This window comes from Bos javanicus, chromosome 1 (assembly GCF_032452875.1).
Source record: "Bos javanicus breed banteng chromosome 1, ARS-OSU_banteng_1.0, whole genome shotgun sequence".
NCBI classification, from domain to species: Eukaryota; Metazoa; Chordata; class Mammalia; order Artiodactyla; family Bovidae; genus Bos; species Bos javanicus.
In genome coordinates, this window is record NC_083868.1 from 70,902,993 (window position 1) to 70,920,671 (window position 17,679).

At 41.2% G+C, this 17,679-nt stretch overlaps 1 protein-coding gene across 3 annotated transcripts in view; it reads right to left on the bottom strand.

Annotated features, from left to right (window-relative positions):
* TFRC (transferrin receptor) overlaps window positions 1–17,679 on the bottom strand; it is a 149,796-nt gene that overhangs the window by 20,264 nt on the left and 111,853 nt on the right. The window contains exons 1-5 of one of the 3 annotated variants that reach the window (XM_061411582.1): window positions 9,727–10,450; window positions 2,989–3,047; window positions 2,239–2,449; window positions 1,539–1,746; window positions 101–250 (exon numbers count right to left, since the gene is read on the bottom strand). In XM_061411582.1, the coding sequence (XP_061267566.1) occupies window positions 101–250; window positions 1,539–1,746; window positions 2,239–2,449; window positions 2,989–3,024 (605 nt within the window). In that variant the 5' untranslated portion in view covers window positions 3,025–3,047; window positions 9,727–10,450. Of the gene's footprint in view, window positions 1–100; window positions 251–1,538; window positions 1,747–2,238; window positions 2,450–2,988; window positions 3,048–9,589; window positions 9,697–9,726; window positions 10,451–17,679 lie in introns of those variants that run through there. The other 2 variants (XM_061411572.1, XM_061411562.1) reach the window with 2 other exon arrangements.

The following is a 17,679-nucleotide window of genomic DNA, read 5'->3' on the forward strand; positions in this document are numbered from 1 at the left end:
CCTGGTGGGCTACAATCCATGGGGTCACAGAGTCAGACAATAATTAGCACACCTGAGAATAGCTAATTCTATAAAATGAGGTTACCATCTTTCAACATACCTGCCTTTGACCTGAATCTTAATAAAATGTTCATCATGCCAGACTTTGCCGAGTTTACAGTCCTGTAATTGATTTTCAATGAAAAAAGCCAAACTGGTATCTTTTTCAGATCCAGCTTCACGTGGGACATAAGAATTTTCATTCAGCATCCTGGAGGGGAAAAAACTCACTGTTAAATGAACTAAAGTTTAACTTAAACACTGAACTCAAATATCAAGCAAGTTGTCTTAAAAGCATAACTCAATAAAATAACTGTAACCCAAAATTCTGGATTAACCAGAAAGAGACAAGCTTAGAAGGAAAAGAAAAAAAAAAGCATCTATATTTGCAGGAATTAAACCTCTTTATCTACTGTAAAGCCTCATCCCTATATATCTGCTTAGGGTAATTTTAGGGGAAAAGAGTATCCATAAGATCTGCTCTAAGCGAAATGAAAGACAGTGTTACTGTTGGTGTATTCAAGACATACAGCTTCAATTTCACTTCTTGAAGCATTCTGAATATCCCAGAAGCAAAACTCCTCTTCGTTTTGATATCTCATGACTCTTTGTAAATATACACATCACATGAGTTATATAATCTTTTTTGAGACTATAGCCTCACCCTCACTTTATCCATAATGCCTAGTGTACAGTACACACAAAAATATTCACCAGAAGAAGTAAAAATGCCAAGATTTCTCATTTAAGACCAAAAGAATTATTGTCCCATTGAAACTATTCGGGGTTAACAAAAGGTAAAAGATGAGCACCCCATGCTTACTGCAACTAAACAAAGCCCGTGCACGCAGCAATGAAGACCCAGTGCAGCCAAAAAAAGAAAAGTCTAAAGACAGAAACCTGAAGGATACTTCTTAGGGTATGGGTTGAGTAAGAACCAGAAGAAATCAAGAAATACTTGAGACTTGGGCTGTTGGTTAGTCCTGAGCTACAGGATGAAAAAAGCTGCTGATTCCTTTATGGATAGTAGCAGGGCTCAGCATGACTTACAGGGGAATGAGATGGAGAATCAGAGAAGAACAAAGTCTGACAGCAAGCAACAGGCTACAAAGAACCATATGACAAAAGACCAAAAGCCTATGAATTTTCTTTAAAAAAAAGGGGGTGGGGTGGGGGGAGAATCTGCCTGCAATGCGGGAGACCCGAGTTCGATCCCTGGGTTGGAAAGATCCCCTGGAGAAGGGAATGGCTACCCACTCTAGTATTCTTGCCTCGAGAATTCCACAGACAGAGAAGCCTGGTGGGCTACAATCCCTGAGGTCGCAAAGAGTGGACACGACTGAGCAACTGATGCTTTCACTTTCACTACCCTTGACTGAAAATGTCTCGCCTGTTCTAACCAGCTTTTCCTCCAGACTGTCACCCTTGTTTTATTCCATTGCACCTAATAGTATTTGCTTAGGCACTGAGGTTGGACTTGTGAAGCAGCTCAGGCTTACTTGATGGCCCTGGCAAAGTCTACGGCATCCAGTTTTCCTGACAACGTTGATTTGAGGTCTGCCCAGAATATGCGAGGTACTCCAGGGAGTTGCTCTTCTGATTCGAAAGTTTCTGTCTCCTCTGGGCACGAAGGCTGTGTTCCTGCCTCTTTCCCACAATCTTGTGATTCCACACGTCTACAATAGCCCAAGTAGCCAATCATAAATCCTAAGGATAAAGAGTTTCAGAGGTGAATTCAAAGAATTTCATTTATACTCCGTTCCTGTAAGAATTGTTAATATTTTCAAATGCTGGCATTAAATTAAACTGTAAGGCATCTGAAAGTAAATGACACATCTCAGCTTTGTCTATTTTAAACCATTCAATCTATTATATAATAATTTCATTTTAAACAGTTAGCTTTTCAAAGCAAAGGTAACTTTTCTTCCCAGAAGCCTTCTGTGAATCCTCAGGGCCAGCATCTATGCTACAAATACCCTGTGCAAAATTCTAGTGTAACATTTGCACATTACACTGAAATGATCCCTGTGTTGCTCTTCTCCCACCAGGCTAACCTCAAAGGCAGGTGTAAAATCTTAGGCATCACTGTATTCCTGGTATCTTGCACAATGCACTACATAAATGTTTGCTGAGCTGGATGAACAAACTTCCTAGAGTTGACAACAAGGAATTTTTAAAGTTTTGAATGGCTGTTCTTACCAATCAAGAAAAAGACGATTACAGCAATGATCCCGTAGCAGACATATCCATTTAACCTTTTCGGTTTTGCGATACTGGTTTGGTTGCCCCTCATGTTACTGTCAACATTTTCTTCTTCATCTGCAGCTAATTTCATCTCCACATGACTGTTATCACCATCTACTTGCCGAGCCAGACTAAACCTGGTATATGACAATGGTTCTCCACCAAACTGAGATTTAAAAAAAAAAAGAAAAGAAAGCATTATGAAGGAGAAGAAAGGGAACTGGGACATTTAAAGGAAGCTTGATCAGGTGCTACTGGGCTATTACTATGACTTGCTGTACATTCTCAAGGAAAAAGTTCCCTTTTCAAGCTAGCACACTTCCTTGTGCCCAGTTCTGTCAATAGCATAAGAGGGCTGGTTCATACACTGGCCTTTATCTCATTCAGCCTTTTCATTCAGTTTCTGTTATCATGTCTACTGATAGACATTTTGACCAGTGCTTTCTTTAGTTTATCTGAACTATCTGACTATCTCTTCACTATGCCCTGAAACTTCTTACATGATTTTCCATAATTAACTCTACTCAAGACTGAATATAACCTTCCTTTGTGAGATCTAGTACACCTCAAGACCACCACTTCAAACATAAATGAGTAACTGATGATAGCTTTGGTTATTTTTTCTTGCTTACTGGGTGAAAAGCATCTTCATATGCTTCAGACTCTTGCAAACTGGTGACAGAGAAATACATCTTAAAATCATACCAAGTTAGAGAATGCTGATCTGGCTTGATCCATCATTCTGAGCTGCCACACAGAAGAGCCTAGACACAAAACAGAGAATTAGCATAATGAGATATCTAAGAGTCAGATGCGATTGAGTGACTTCACTATCACTTTTCACTTTCATGCACTGGCGAAGGAAATGGCAACCCACTCCGGTGTTCTTGCCTGGAGAATCCCAGGGACGGCGGAGCCTGGTGGCTGCTGTCTATGGGGTTGCACAGAGTTGGACACGACTGAAGCGACTTAGCAGCAGCAGCAGCAGCAACACAGACACCACTGTATTAGACTAGTGAGGACTTTCCATTAAGTATTATATATCATTTACTTTTAAATATATTATCACCTTTCTAGAAAGGATCTTTAACCAAGACAGTTTAACATGACAACTAAATTTAGGGTGACCCTTGACTAGCTACTGAATTGAGGGGGGGATGAGGTGAGTTGAGGACAGCCTGAAGGATATTATTGGGAGAAGTAAGAAATTTGAATACAGACTATATCCTAGACAACAGTATTGTATCAATATTAGATTTAGAATTGTGATATGGTACTGCATTTTCTGGAGGACTATGTCCTTGTTAGGAGATTAATGCCAATGGTTTTAAGCATGAAGTATCGTGATGTCTGTCACTTACTTTCAAATAGTTCACTTTAACTGAATTTACTAGACAAAGAAAAGGGACAAATACAAAAGACAATAGACTGGCACCTGAAAAAAAAAAAAAAAACTAACAAAAGTAAAATTAAGCCAAAGACTGGTTATGCTACACAAATCGGTAACAAATCATGCCAACAGAAAAGGAGAGAAAACCCGATCTTTCTGATTAAATGAACAATTTCTAACAAATGATTTGATAGATCTTTGATGCAAAAAGAATAGATAAAAGAAAAGCATAGAGTATGCTATTTTACAGATGAAAAGGCCAATTATTTGAGACCTTAAGTGACTTGTTCAAGGTTGAAAACTGATCACCTAAAAATGAGGTCCAACGGCTTTCTATGAAACTGGTTTTACAGAGAGCATGTTCTCATCTCCAGAAATTTAAGAAATTACTTTTAACTTTTTTCAAAGCAAACTATGCCTCTGTAACTAAGAGTCTTAAAAGTTAAAGCACAGGTATTAATTGAAATCTAGATTTTTCTAATTAATTTGGTTTGAGTGCATCTAGATGCTTGAAAGTATGTTGAGATGTATAAAAAGACATTTATTTCACACTATTTTAAAGCTTTTCCTCTAAAAGTATACTCATAGCACATTTAACACCCACACAGCAAAAAGCAAGATGTGATATATATGTAGATTGTAAAACAAAGAAACTATACAAACTGGCATTAGAAAAGTCTCCTATCAAACTCTATTAACAAAAGAAAAAAAAAAAATTTTTTTTTAATCCTCAAGCTTTAAAGACCAGAGCCAACAAGCAAAAGTTCATACTCTTAGAAGCACAATCTCACCCCATCTGGTACAAAAAGCTTATCACTATCAACACCCCATCTGGTACAAAAAGCTTATCACTATCACTGCACTCAACTGTATAAACCCAATCACTAGAGCCAGAACTGGAAGGCCCCACCCTGAACCAATTTTAATCACCCTTTTCTAGGAAAAAAGGGCTTACCAGCTTAATATGCATCTGACTCAGCCACTCCTCAAGGTTTCTAGTTTTAAATGAATTTTAAGACTAAAGTGACAACACATTCAAATAAGTGATCTAAATAAAAGGTATAAATAAACAATGAGGAGAAACAGATATTAATAGCACATGTCATGATTTTGCATAGTTAAAATATATTTTTTACTGAGCAAACAGATACACTATTTCTATTTCAATCCCCAGACACAAAATTAAGCCTGTAACATAAAAGAAATCAAGTCAGAGGAGGAAAAAAAGTGTGACCTAGGTAATTCTCATTTTTTTTAATTAACTTATTTTTTATTGAAGGATAATTGCTGTACAGAATTTTGCTGTTTTCTGTCAAACCTCAACATCAATCAGCCATAGGTATACATATACCCCCTCCCTTTTGAAACTCCCTCCCATCTCCCTCCCCATCCCACCCTTCTAGGTTGATACAGAGCCCCTGTTTGAGTTTCCTGAGCCATACAGCAAATTCCGGTTGCCTATCTATTTTACATATTACCATATGTAAGTTTCCATGGTACTCTTTCCATACATCTCACCCTCTCCTCCCCTCTCCCCATGTCCATAAGTCTGTTCTCTATGTCTGTTTCTCCATCATTGCCCTGTAAATAAATTCTTCAGTACCATTCTTCTAGATTCCATATATATGTGTTAGAATACGATATTTATCTTTCTCTTTCTGATTCACTTCACTCTATATAATAGGTTCTAGGTTCATCCACCTCATTAGAACTGACTCAAATGCATTCCTTTTTATGGCTGAGTAATATTCCATCATGTGTGTGTACTACAACTTTTTTATCCATTCATCTATCCATGGACCTCTAGGTTGCTTCCATGTTCTAGCTACTGTAAAGAGTGCTGCAATGAACAATAGGACACTTGTGTCTTTTTCAATTTTAGGGGTGGAACTGCTGGGTCACATGGTGGTTTTATTCCTAATTTTTTAAGGAATATCCATACTGTCTTCCATAGTGGCTGTATCAATTTACATTCTCACCAACAGTGCAAGAGTGTTCCCTTTTCTCCACACCCTCGGTAATTCTCATTTTAACTCCATCATTTAAGCCCACATCTGTGAAGAACACAATTCTATCCACATTTTCATTCTATCTAAAATGATATCCACAAAGGCTCTTCCTAAAGTTTTACCCATAACAAAATTGAGTCATTTTTTCAAAATAATTTCACCCATTAGTAAAGTTTTCTATTTAAAAGAATCCCTTAATGTTTTTTCTAACTGAAATGTGCTCTAAAAGCATGGGAGAAAAACTTTTCATACCAACCTATAAACAAGTGGTTCACAAGACTACATATATAAGCCAAACAACTCTTACTTAGCTTATTTCAAGATGTCACCATCAGTGCTAACAATCTATTACAAAAGACAACCCAAAATCACCTTGATTTTTATTTATATTAGCTTCTTGTGTATCCTTGGTGTTCTCAATGATAACTGGGAAAAATATTCAGTTTCTCACACTAATGAAAATTCAGGTAAGCAAAATCAGAGCCCCACATGTTTTGAACATGAAATGGAAGAAATGTTTTAAACTGAGCCATGGGATGGAAGACAGAAGGCAGACAAAGGTAATAGCTAGACAACAGTCCCAAGCTTCTTTCAAATTCAAATCATCTTATTCCTACTTTCTTGATATGTGGCATTAATTTTCTATTTAATTTTTTAATATGGTAATTATCTTGAGGTCTTATGCTACTTTGGGATGTCTTAAAAATCATAGGTCTGTACAAAATATATATAGCTAATGAGATTAGGTACCAAAATACACTTTCACCTACATAGAAAACATATTCAAAGCCACTACTCCACTTTACCTGAAATAAAAATAAGACACATGTTTTTTAATACAACCCCATTTCAATTTAGAAAACAAGCCACAGTTTCAAGTCCTTGGAGCTCACATAAATGAAGTTTCTCTGTCTGCTTCTCTGTTCTAGAGACCTTCACCACCTAATAACTTCACTGCCCTCTACCTTCTCCAGAATGAGACAAAATCCAGCCCCGACCTCTACCCACTAACATTCTTCCTTTGTTCTTAAAGTCCTACCCATTTCTTCCCGGATCAGCTCAAGGGCCATCTCTATGAAGCCTTCTCTGACTGATTTCTCTATCCCACAAAATTTGATGTGGAATTATGTGGTAATCAACAAAGTAAAGACAACTTTATTTTTTAACAGTACCAAGGCATGCTAAATGTACATGAGGTTCACATTTCATATAATTTGGAAATTATATGAAAAGGAGTATAATGAAAACCTTGGATGTAGACTCTTCCCATCCTTGCTACTCACTGGGCAAAGCTTGGGTAGGTAAGAAATTTTTAAAAGTAGAAAAACCTTAACCTTTACCTGGCAGAGCTCCAAGATGTCAAGTAATTGGTTATAGAAACCCATTTTGTAAACAGTTTCCCAGAACACTTATGCATTTGCAGGTGAAAATGAAAAGATTACAGGAACTTACAAAACTGCATGGCCCTTAGAACACATAGCTTGGGTATACCCAGAATGACTTATAAAGAGACGGCTGGTCAAGGTTTTTACTAGCTTTAAGAGTCTAACTTTATGAGCCTAAAATGAAAAAGTAGTGGAAGGAATCAAAGAAAACAAAGCAAAATGTTCATTCTTATTTAGCTTTCTGAGAAAATGATTGCTCAAGTTGAAGGTCAGGACCACTTGAAGTCCCTGCAGTCTATCTGTGTAGTGGTCATCTGAGAGAGCAGACAGAGGGGGCACACACACAAGAGTTCTAAAAGACCTCAGAGAGTCATTTTTAAGAGCTTTCAATTGTTGTCGGATTCAAGGTGAACTGGGAGCTTTCTTCATTACAAATAGCTACGTAATCAAAGGCAAGTAAATACCTCCTTAGGGCAGAGTTAGCTGAGTTGTTTGCTATCCAACAGTCTTCCGCACAGGCTAGGTTCACCACGACCATTCCTTAACAAGAACATTCCATCAAAGACAAGTTGAAGGGTACTATGCTACATACAGACTTTTGGAAAACATTTCCTATCAATGACAAAATTTTTAATTCTGGATTTTGTGTAACATATTGAGTCTATTACAGTCCCAAATTGAGAAAAACAACAACAAAAACAGTCAATCCTAAAGGAAGTCAATCCTGAACGTTCATTGGAAAGACTGACGCTGAAGCTTCAATACTTTGGCCACCCAATGCGAAGAGCCAACTTGGAAAAGACCCTGATGCTGGGAAAGACTGAGGGCAGGAGAAGGGGGTGACAGAGGATGAGATGGTAGGGTGGCATCACCGACTCAATGGACATGGGTTTGCGTAAACTCCAGGAGATGGTGAAGGAAGGACAGGGAAGCCTGGGGTCCTGCAGTCCATGGAGTGGCAAAGAGTCAGACATGACTTAGCAACTGTCTGAACAACAATAATCCAAAACTGAGGAAAAAACCAAAGCAAAACAAAAAACCTCACAGGACCAGTCAGTATTTTAGGGAGCCTAACCTTAATTTTCAAAGCAGAAAAATCAGGGAGGGAATTCCCTGGCAGTCCAGTGGTTAAGATTCTGGACTCCCACCGCAAGGGGCACAGGTTTCAGCCCTGGCCTGGGGAACTAAGATCCCAACCACTTCTGGAAATCACCTTAAATGTCTTGGTCAATAAGGTCAAATTCCCCAGCTCAGCAACGGAATCAGCATCTAGTATTCCAAACTCCTATCTAAGCCTCGAATAAAGGTTATCAGGTGTCCAAATACTTCTGTAATAGGATAACTATCTCCTCGTTCAACCTTCTTACCAGAAAAAGCACTAGCAATCAATTTCCTTGGCATACCCAGTCACCACAATCTGGCCTATGGCAAAATGTTAACCTGGGTCAAGTCACAACTGGCCCACCCGCCCCATTACTAGCCTACAAAGCTGTCCACTACCAACAGTGATACAATGGGCTTCTAAGGCGTTTTATATCGTCAAGAACAGCCCTTTGATACCACATCGCTAATTTCCTGATGGCAAAAGCAGATTCCAATCCAAATAGCTTTTACTTGGCCCCTAGACCATAGCTTTCACAAAGTAGAAGTCTTATTCCTACGGTCTCCCATCTGTTAGTGTGAAGAGCCTAGCAATCCAAATACCTGCGGGATTCAGTCGGCTTAGAAAAACTGAGAACCCACACACAAGGCCAACAGGCAGCGCCGAAAGATCAGGTTGTACTAGAGTTCAGATACACAGCTTACAGAAACCCTTGTCTACATGCCCAGGACACAGTCGTAATGCAGTCTACTGAGGACAGCTTTGTCCCTTTCAACAATGAGACCACGGCCCCGGCAGGCCCCGAGGAATCCAAGGGCTACGAGCTCAAGGTCATCCACGCACCCCGACAGCCGTTCCCTGGGAATACTTCCTGAAAGGGCCACGTGCTCCCCGCAGAGTGGCTCAGCGCTGCGGCAGCGTGGCTGACGCCTCGCTCCCGGGCCTGCAGCCTACGGCTGTCCCAAGAGTGCCTGCATCTTCTCAGGGCGAGCTAGTGAGGAAAAGGGATCCGGGTGACCTGGGAAGCCGGGAGCAAAATAGCAGGGCGTAGAAAGACAGTGGAACACCCCTCATATCGCCCTCAGGACCCTAACAGAACCTATTCGCAGGATTGGGGGCCGAGGGGAGGAGGGCACCGGTAAGGGAAAGGTCGGGCAGCCCGCCCCGCAGCGCCGCTGCACCCCGCTTGCACCTGCAGCCTGGCTCCGCTCCCCGCCACAGCCCCTTTCCCGCCGCCACGCGGGCTACGTTCCCGCCCGCCAACCCGGAGGCGCTGCAGCCTCCGGGCGCCCCTCGCGGCTCCCCAGGCTGCTGGACCGCACCGAGGAGGGTCGCACCCAAGCCCGCTCCGAGCAGCCCCCCGCAAGCTGAGGGGAGGGTAGGAGAGTCGGCGGGATTCTAGCAGCCGCGTGTCACTCACAGAAGGACCTCCCCGTCCGCTGCTTCCCGGCCCGCCACCAGTCTTTGCCGACACCCTCTGGTGGGATAACCACCCCCAACCTGCAGTTTATAGTTTGGTCCCGCCCTCTCCCTTGCGTCACTTCCTATATCACGTACACCTTCAGAGGCGCTCGGGAAAAAGACAGCCTGGAGCTAGGAGTGGACAGGCAGTCGGATGGAGTCCCTCCGCTGGAGCGCGGGACCGAGGTCGGAGGGAAAAGGCGCGAGACTGCAAGTGCAGGAGGGGTTGGGCGAGTGGTGTACTAACTTCCTCCTCGCGTCCTTAGCTGGCGCGCAGCCGCAGCCCTGCCTCCCGGAGCCCTCAGTCTAACCTTGACCGATCTTCTGGCTGTGCAGTGCAAGGTCAAATGGTGTTAGCGTTTACTCGTAAATGCTGGATACTTAAACTGAAATATTTATTTTAAAGTGTCTGTCGTTGATGGAATATTAAGTAGGCACTAAAGCCATGTTGTGAATATATGTTTTGCAGCTTCAGAAATAGGATAAGCAAAGCAGAATTAAAAGCAAAATGTAATTGTATAGCACAGGGAACTATATTCAATATCTTGTAATAATATTTAATGGAAAAGAATCGAAAAATAGAGATATGTATTTGTATAACCAAATCACTTCGCTGTACATCTGAAACTCACAATATTGTAAAGCAACTATAATTTTTTTTTTAAAGGGAAAATGCAAATTTGTATTTCGGATGTATAAAACCCGCCCTTGAATCACTAAGACTGGCATAGAACTTGGCAGAATATTTTAATGCATGAGGGAATGGAAGAGAAAATAGAAACAAGCGATTTATTAGGGTGATAGAATTGTAGAACTTTGATGTTCCTTGCCATTGTTGTTATTATAGGATTGTGCAATGCGTAATAAATAAATAAAATGGACTGTTAATCACTTTCTAAACTCTGCTAGCAAACTTCTCACCGTTTCCCTCCCTTTGGTCGGTAATATACAGTGAGCGAGATTAGACACGTTTACAAATAGCCCCTAAGCGAGAATATTCTTGGGCCATAAAAAGGGTTACAGATAAAGCGCTCTCCAGGTCAGAGCCTAGAGGGAAACAACAACAGTCCTCTGAAATGCAAATCTCTTTCCCGACCTTGAGATTCTGCTCTTTCCCTTACTACCCGCAGGGATGTCTGTCCACCGCCCTTCTCTATACTCCGGTTACCTAAAGTCTCTCGCTAAGGAGAAGTATTTTAAAATCTTGTATGTAGTAATATCGCTGCACCTTAGTGGATCTACACAGAAAAAGAGCAGGGAATGGAACAGATTCGTTTTGATGGGGCCAACTTGAAATTCTGACAGCAGGTCGACTGAGTCCCTTCTCCTTCCCAGGCGGGTGGGACTTTAAAAGAAAAGAAACAATGCTGATATCCAGGTGAAAATCTTATAACCACGTGGAGAAAATTTAATTAGGAGATTGCAGGTCAGGATATAATCTATAAAAATCCAAATTAAAATGTTTACATTGACTAGAATGAAACCACAAAGAAGACACTAAAGAGCATGTCAATTATATGTTTATTTTCATGCTTTTATTAGTAACAAGGGATACAATGCAATTACATTCCTTTCACTATCCCTTTCTCCCTAGAAGCTCTGCGGGATCTCCCTCCTCTGTTATTTCAAGTAGATCAAAATTAATTTGTCATGCTTTGTTGTGGAACCTATACGGAGAGGCAACTCTGCTTTATCTGATATTGCATACATATGTTCAAAGATTTTACTTTTTTAAATCAGAGTTTCGTTGTTGTTGCCATTATTGCATAGCATTAGCTCCCACTTCTGGAGACCAATAACTTGGATGTTTGCAATGAAATAAATTTTTGGCAACTTTATTTAAATTATTCATCATAACTGAAATGGATATTATTCAGTTTCCAGCCTTCCATGGACTTGCATAAGACTTACCTAAAATCCATGCAGTTCTTCCAAAAGGCACACAAAAATTGTTTTAAAATCATGTATACTAGAAGTTTGCATAAGGGAAATTGGAGACTAGAGAGGGGTGTACAATGTGCTTAAATAATAAACAAGCAAGTAAATAAATAAAAGCCCTGGAGATCTGGGGAAAGAGCACAAAAACTGAAGTTAAGCAACTAGAGTTCTCAACTTTCTTGAGCCTGGGTTGTATCAGCTCTTAAATGAGAATAAAAAATACTTGCTTCACAGATTTTCTGTGTGTTTAAATGAGATAAGGCAGGTGCAGTCTCCTAAAACCACAGTCTACTCTGGCACAGAGAAGATGCTTGGTTGAGTCTGTCTGGGTATAGAATAGAGTCTGTCTGGAATAGAGCGGGATCAGGCAGGAAAAGTAACATGGAAGATGTCTTCAGGCCAGACTTAGACTGATGAGGAGACCGGCTTCCTGTGGTGTGTATTAAAAATCCTACTCTATGTAAACACCTCAGGGAAACCAGTGGTGGAAGAGAGTTACAGGAATCATAAGCTGCAAAATTCTCCCTCCCTCCCTTTTCTTCACCTTGAGATGAAAGCAGGAATCTTCCTATTTTCAGTGAGAGAGGAATAACAGGAAAAAGTAAAGCAGAGAAGTCACTGATGAAGTGAAAAGGGCCCCAGCCTCAAAGTTACCAACTAATCCAGAGCTGTCCCAACTGTGCTGCAGAACGATGGGTTTAATGGCGCTCTATGCCTCAGTTTTCCCATTGGCCACATAGAGATAACATGCTTTTATTTCCTTCACCAGGAAAATAACTTTTTCCCCCCTAAAAAGTAGGAAAGCTCCTTAAACTACACAGTTATACAAATACAAGGTCCTGCTAGTTCAGAGCCCAAGCCAAATGAGTAAATGTGGCCTGGAAACTGAAAAGTTCTAAGCAACTAGCAATGAGGCTATTTGTCCAGAAAAGGAAAGTTGTCTTTGATAGCTTCTGGTGAATAGTGTCAGATTCTTGATCTCTGAAGAAGCAGATTTAGCTTTGGGACCAGGGACCAGGCTTGATCACTCAAGAGCTTTTGTGTAGCAGTTTTATAAAAGTATGAAAAGGGACTGAGAAAGCTTCTGACATAGACATCAGAAGGGAGACGGAGGGTGCCCCCTTTGCTAGTCTTAGTAAGGGAATTAAATACTTTTTCATTAGTTACTACAATAAATCAAAAGAATATCTCAAGGTTGTAAAAATTTTCCCAGACCCACTCCCACAATCTATAAAGACCCACTCCCACAATCTATCAAAAAAGCTGAGTGCCGAAGAATTGATGCTTTTAAACTGTGGTGTTGGAAGACTCTTGAGAGTCCCTTGGACTGCAAGGAGATCCAACCTGTCCATCCTAAAGGAAATCAGTCCTGAATATTCATTGGAAGGACTGATGCTGAAGCTGAAACTCCAATACTTTGGCCACCTGGTAGAAAGAACTGACTCACTGGAAAAGACCCTGATGCTGGGAAAGATTGAAGGCGGGAGGAGAAGGGGTCAACAGAGGATGAGATAGTTGGATGGCATCACTGACTCAATGGACATGAGTTTGAGTAAACTCCAGGAATTGGTGATGGACAGGGAGGCCTGGCGTGCTGCAGTCCATGGGGTCACAAAGAGTCTGACAGGCTGAGCGATTGAACTGAACTCCCACAATTTACATTTTAAGATGACAGGATTATAGTTAACAATAGAAAGATCTTACCAGACCCACTCCCATAATATACATTCTAAAATACCAGGATTAGTCAGGAAGGAGAAACAAGCAAGATACATTGTTGTTATATAATCCTTACTAAGGAATGTAGGGGGAAAAGTTTGTCCTTTCCTTCTCTTTGAGAATTCCAGACCCCTATCTCCTCTTCCAGAGCCCCAGACCCCTTTCTCCTCCTCAGGGACCCCAGACTTCTTATCAACCTGCCTAGGAATTGACTCTCTCATCTTCAGTGGCACTTGACTGCCCTGATTCCAGTAAAAATGACTCCGTTATTGATAATGGCTAAGAGGAAAAGGTAATCAATTACCATTTATTGCATTTATACAATAATGCTCATTGAGTAGTATTGTGGGCTTCTCTGGTGGCTCAGATGGTAAAGAATCTGCCTGCAATGTGGGAGACCTGGGTTCAATCCTTGGGTTGGGAAGATCCCCTGGAGAAGGGCATGGCAGTCCACTCCAGTATTCTTGCCTGGAGAATCCCTATGGACAGAGGAGCCTGGAGGGCTACAGCCCATGGGCTCACAAAGAGTGGGACATGACTGAGTGACTAAGCACAGCATAGAACAGCATTGTGTGTCCAGCAAAGATACCTATAGAGATAGGAAAGGAATCTGTACCCCTGAAAATGCAAACAACGTGGCTGGGGAAATAGAATTTATACTTAAAGAACAAATAATAAGGATCCAAATATGAAATACAAGCAAAAATAAGTGAATCAAGGTCTGCGACAGCCAACTGCCGAGATCTGAAAAGGAAAGTAAGATTTTAGTGTGTTTATTAAGGGAGACTGTACTTCTGTACTCTAAATCTTGTTCCAAATTATACTCCTGTTCGTGCTCAGTCATGTCTAGCTCTTTGTGACCCCATGGACTCCTCTGTCCATGGGATTTTCCAGGCAAGAATACTGGAGTGGGTTGCATACGGGATCTTCCTGACCCAGGGATCGAACCTGAGTCTCCTATGGCTCCTGCACTGGCAGGCGGATTCTTTGCCACTGAGCCACCTGGGAACCCATGTATGCTTATTTATTAACACATTCTAGTTAGCTACCTGTTTTTTAATAATCTATTTTGTAATGTAAAAGTACAATTGAATATAAACACTCTCATCTCTAACTCAGGCACAAGTACAAGAGGGAACTTTTGCTACTTGCCCCACAACATCAAAATCAAACCATACACCCCTTCCAGGGGATAGAGATCAAGAACCTGGAGGAAAAACCAAGGAGGATGGGAGAGAGGGACAGCACTATAAATCCAAGCCTCTAAGATGATGCAGGTTGGGGGTGGGAGGTTTTTAGTTTTTAGACAAAGGCATTTAGTGCTTTTTCCCTTACCTTGTAAGACGTGAATTTGTTTATATTATGTATATTTTATCACAATTTATAAAATACATTAATCTGTCAACTCAGAAACTGGGGATTCAAAATCATTTGCCTTTTCTGGGGTCCTCTCTGTGGCCCAGATGTTAAATGAGTTCTCTGACATCGGCATTTCTCAAATATGTTTGACTGCGCTCCACGGCTCCATGGTAAAATGTTCACTTGACTGAACAATCCAGTATCAGTTGAGCTCAGTTCAGTCACTCAGTCGTGTCCGACTCTTTGCGACCCCATGGACTGCATCCAGTATATTTGTGTATATATGTGTATATATATCCAGTATATATGTGTATGTATGTATTTTTGTGTATATATTCACATGAAACAAGTAAACGTTTCATTAAATAATACCCTTGCTGTGTGCAAAGCAGTCTGGAATTTTCTATTTAATTTTTTAAAATGCTGATTTCAACCTATTAAATTAATTTCTCAGGGGGCTATGACCTGTGTTTGAAAACCATAGTCCTAATCCATCTCCTTTCTCAAAGCATAAATCTTTCTAGTGAACAGGACAAACAACTTGCTCAAAGTTAAACATCAACTTGAAAGGATTCTCCCTGTTACTTTGCCCACTGTTTCAACTTTCTATCATCCTGCACTTGAGCAAATATTGATTGAGGTTTTTTGAGTGGGAAGGCACTGTTAGAGAACACAGATCAAGTCCTTTCCAATGCTTTCCAACACAGTTTGGCCAGTGATGCAGAACTCTGCTGGACACACAGGATAGGTCCTCCCAGTTACTACTACAGATGCCACTCCAACCTACATTGGCTCTGACCACAGCTCCTATTTGACAACCTGTATCCACTTTCTTTACTTTGGAATCCTAGGCTCAGGGCAATCACCTTAGACTAGAATCATAAAATAAAAATGTGGAGTTCTGCACACTGGAACAGGATTGTCCCAGAGAATGAAGGAGGATTGTCAACTAATATATTTGAGGGTTGATATTTTCCACTTTATTTTTCATTTTTTCCCTTTTAAAATGTACTTGAAAACCTTCAGTTTCCTGTCCTAATACTCCTGACTAAATTATTCTGTGCTAAGAGGAAGCTCACGTGGGAGAGCATGGAGCAGGAGCAATCCAGATTAATATGGTGGAATTTGCCCCTACTTTATAGCAAGTGGTAAAAGTTATTCAGGGCGGGAAAGCAGAATACAAATTAATTTTAAAATTAATTAGAAGACTATTTATGCCAATGAATACAGTGCTCAAAGTCGGAGTTTTGAGCAGGATATAATGTCCTATTGAGCCCTTCTAGTTTCATAACAGAATTTCAAATCTGGAAGGAACTTTAACTCATGTACCATACACAGCCTATAACAGATGTCCACTAAACATATGAAGATTTCATCTAACAAAATTTCTCTACTTCACCCCATCAAGTGGTTGTGTAGCTTCTACTCAACCGTTCCAATGAGAGCAAATTTATCACTTCCAAAACCTTGATAGGTTTGGGACAGCCTTGGGAAGTTCAGACTGTTACAAAGTTTTTACCTAGTTAATTCCCTAGCGGTCCAGTGGTTAGGACTCAGCTTTCACTGCCAACTGGGTTTAATCCCTGGTCAGGGAAGACCCTGCAAGCCATGCAGTGTGGCCAAAAAAAAAAAAAGTTTTCACTCATATTATACTGAATTCTCTTTCCCTTCTACTTTTGATAAATTGGTTATTGTTTGAAGACTGTTCTTATGTCCATAGCTATCATCTTTCCTTCAGGTGAAATATCCTGATCCCTTCTAAGGGCCACCATAGGACACGATTCTACGTTTCTCCACTCACTCGTCAGTATTGGAAGCATGGTTTGACCAATCCACATGGTCAAACAGAAGAATGGAGCGGGACTACCATTCCTCTGTTCCAGGCCTTTACAGATGCCATCTGCCAGCCACCTCAGTCCCTACCTTAACAGCCACTGCACATTGCAACCTCATGCTGAGCTCTCAGCAAGAGTTCAAAGGGGACAGGCGGGCCTTTGGAGCAGAGAAACCTGGGTTCAAAATCTAGTTTTGCATGTACTAGCTAATTGTGCTACTATTCCATGTTTCTCTCTTTTCCGAGGATAATGTAATATCCACATACTGTTGCAGTCTGATACACTATACATAGATTCTCTTCCCCAGTTTATCGCTATTCTAGTTAGCAAATGATGCAGAAGAATCTAGTCTTTGGCTGGGAACATCCTTGATATTACAGCTGAATGACAGATAACAGCTAAGATTTATTAAGCATCTACTGTGTGCTAAAAGGCTTCCCTGGTGGTTCAGACGATAAAGCGTCTACCTACAATGTGGAGGACCCTGCTTCAATCCCTGGGTGGGGAAGATCCTCTGGAGAAGGAAATGGCAACCCACTCCAGTACTCTTGCCTGGAAAATCCCATGGACAGAGGAGCCTGGTAGGCTCTAGTCCATAGGGGAGCAAAGAGTCAGACATGGCTGAGCGACTTCACTTCACTTCACTTCAAAGCCAAGCCAAGAGTACATGTGAAGAAAAGGTAAACCTAGAAAAACCTAAACCTGGTGTGCTAAAAATGATGCTAGTCGTTTATCTAGTCGTTTATCTCACACAGGGCCCTGAGATCCAGCAGGGCCCTGTGTGACTCCTGGGCACAAAGCTTTTCTGTGTCCCCCGTTTCTTTGATTATCGGAAATAGCCTTCATTCAGCCTCCAAAGGGTCTTCCATCATGGCTCAGTCGGTAAAGAATCTGCCTGCGATGCAGGAGACCTGGGTTCGATTCCCGGGTCGAGAAGATCCCTGGAGAAGGAAATGGCAACCCACTCCAGTATTCCTGCCTGGAGAATCCCATGGACAAAGGAGCCTGGCAGGCTACAGTCCATGGGGTCTCAAGAGTCGGACCCAACATAGTGACTAAGCCACCACCACCACCACAGCCTCCATGACCTTCCCTGAGTTCCAATGGACAGATTTAAGCAGTTGTTAACTAGGGAAAGGGCTTCCCTTGTAGCTCAGTCAGTAAAAAATCTGCCTGCAGTGCAGGAAACCAGGGTTCG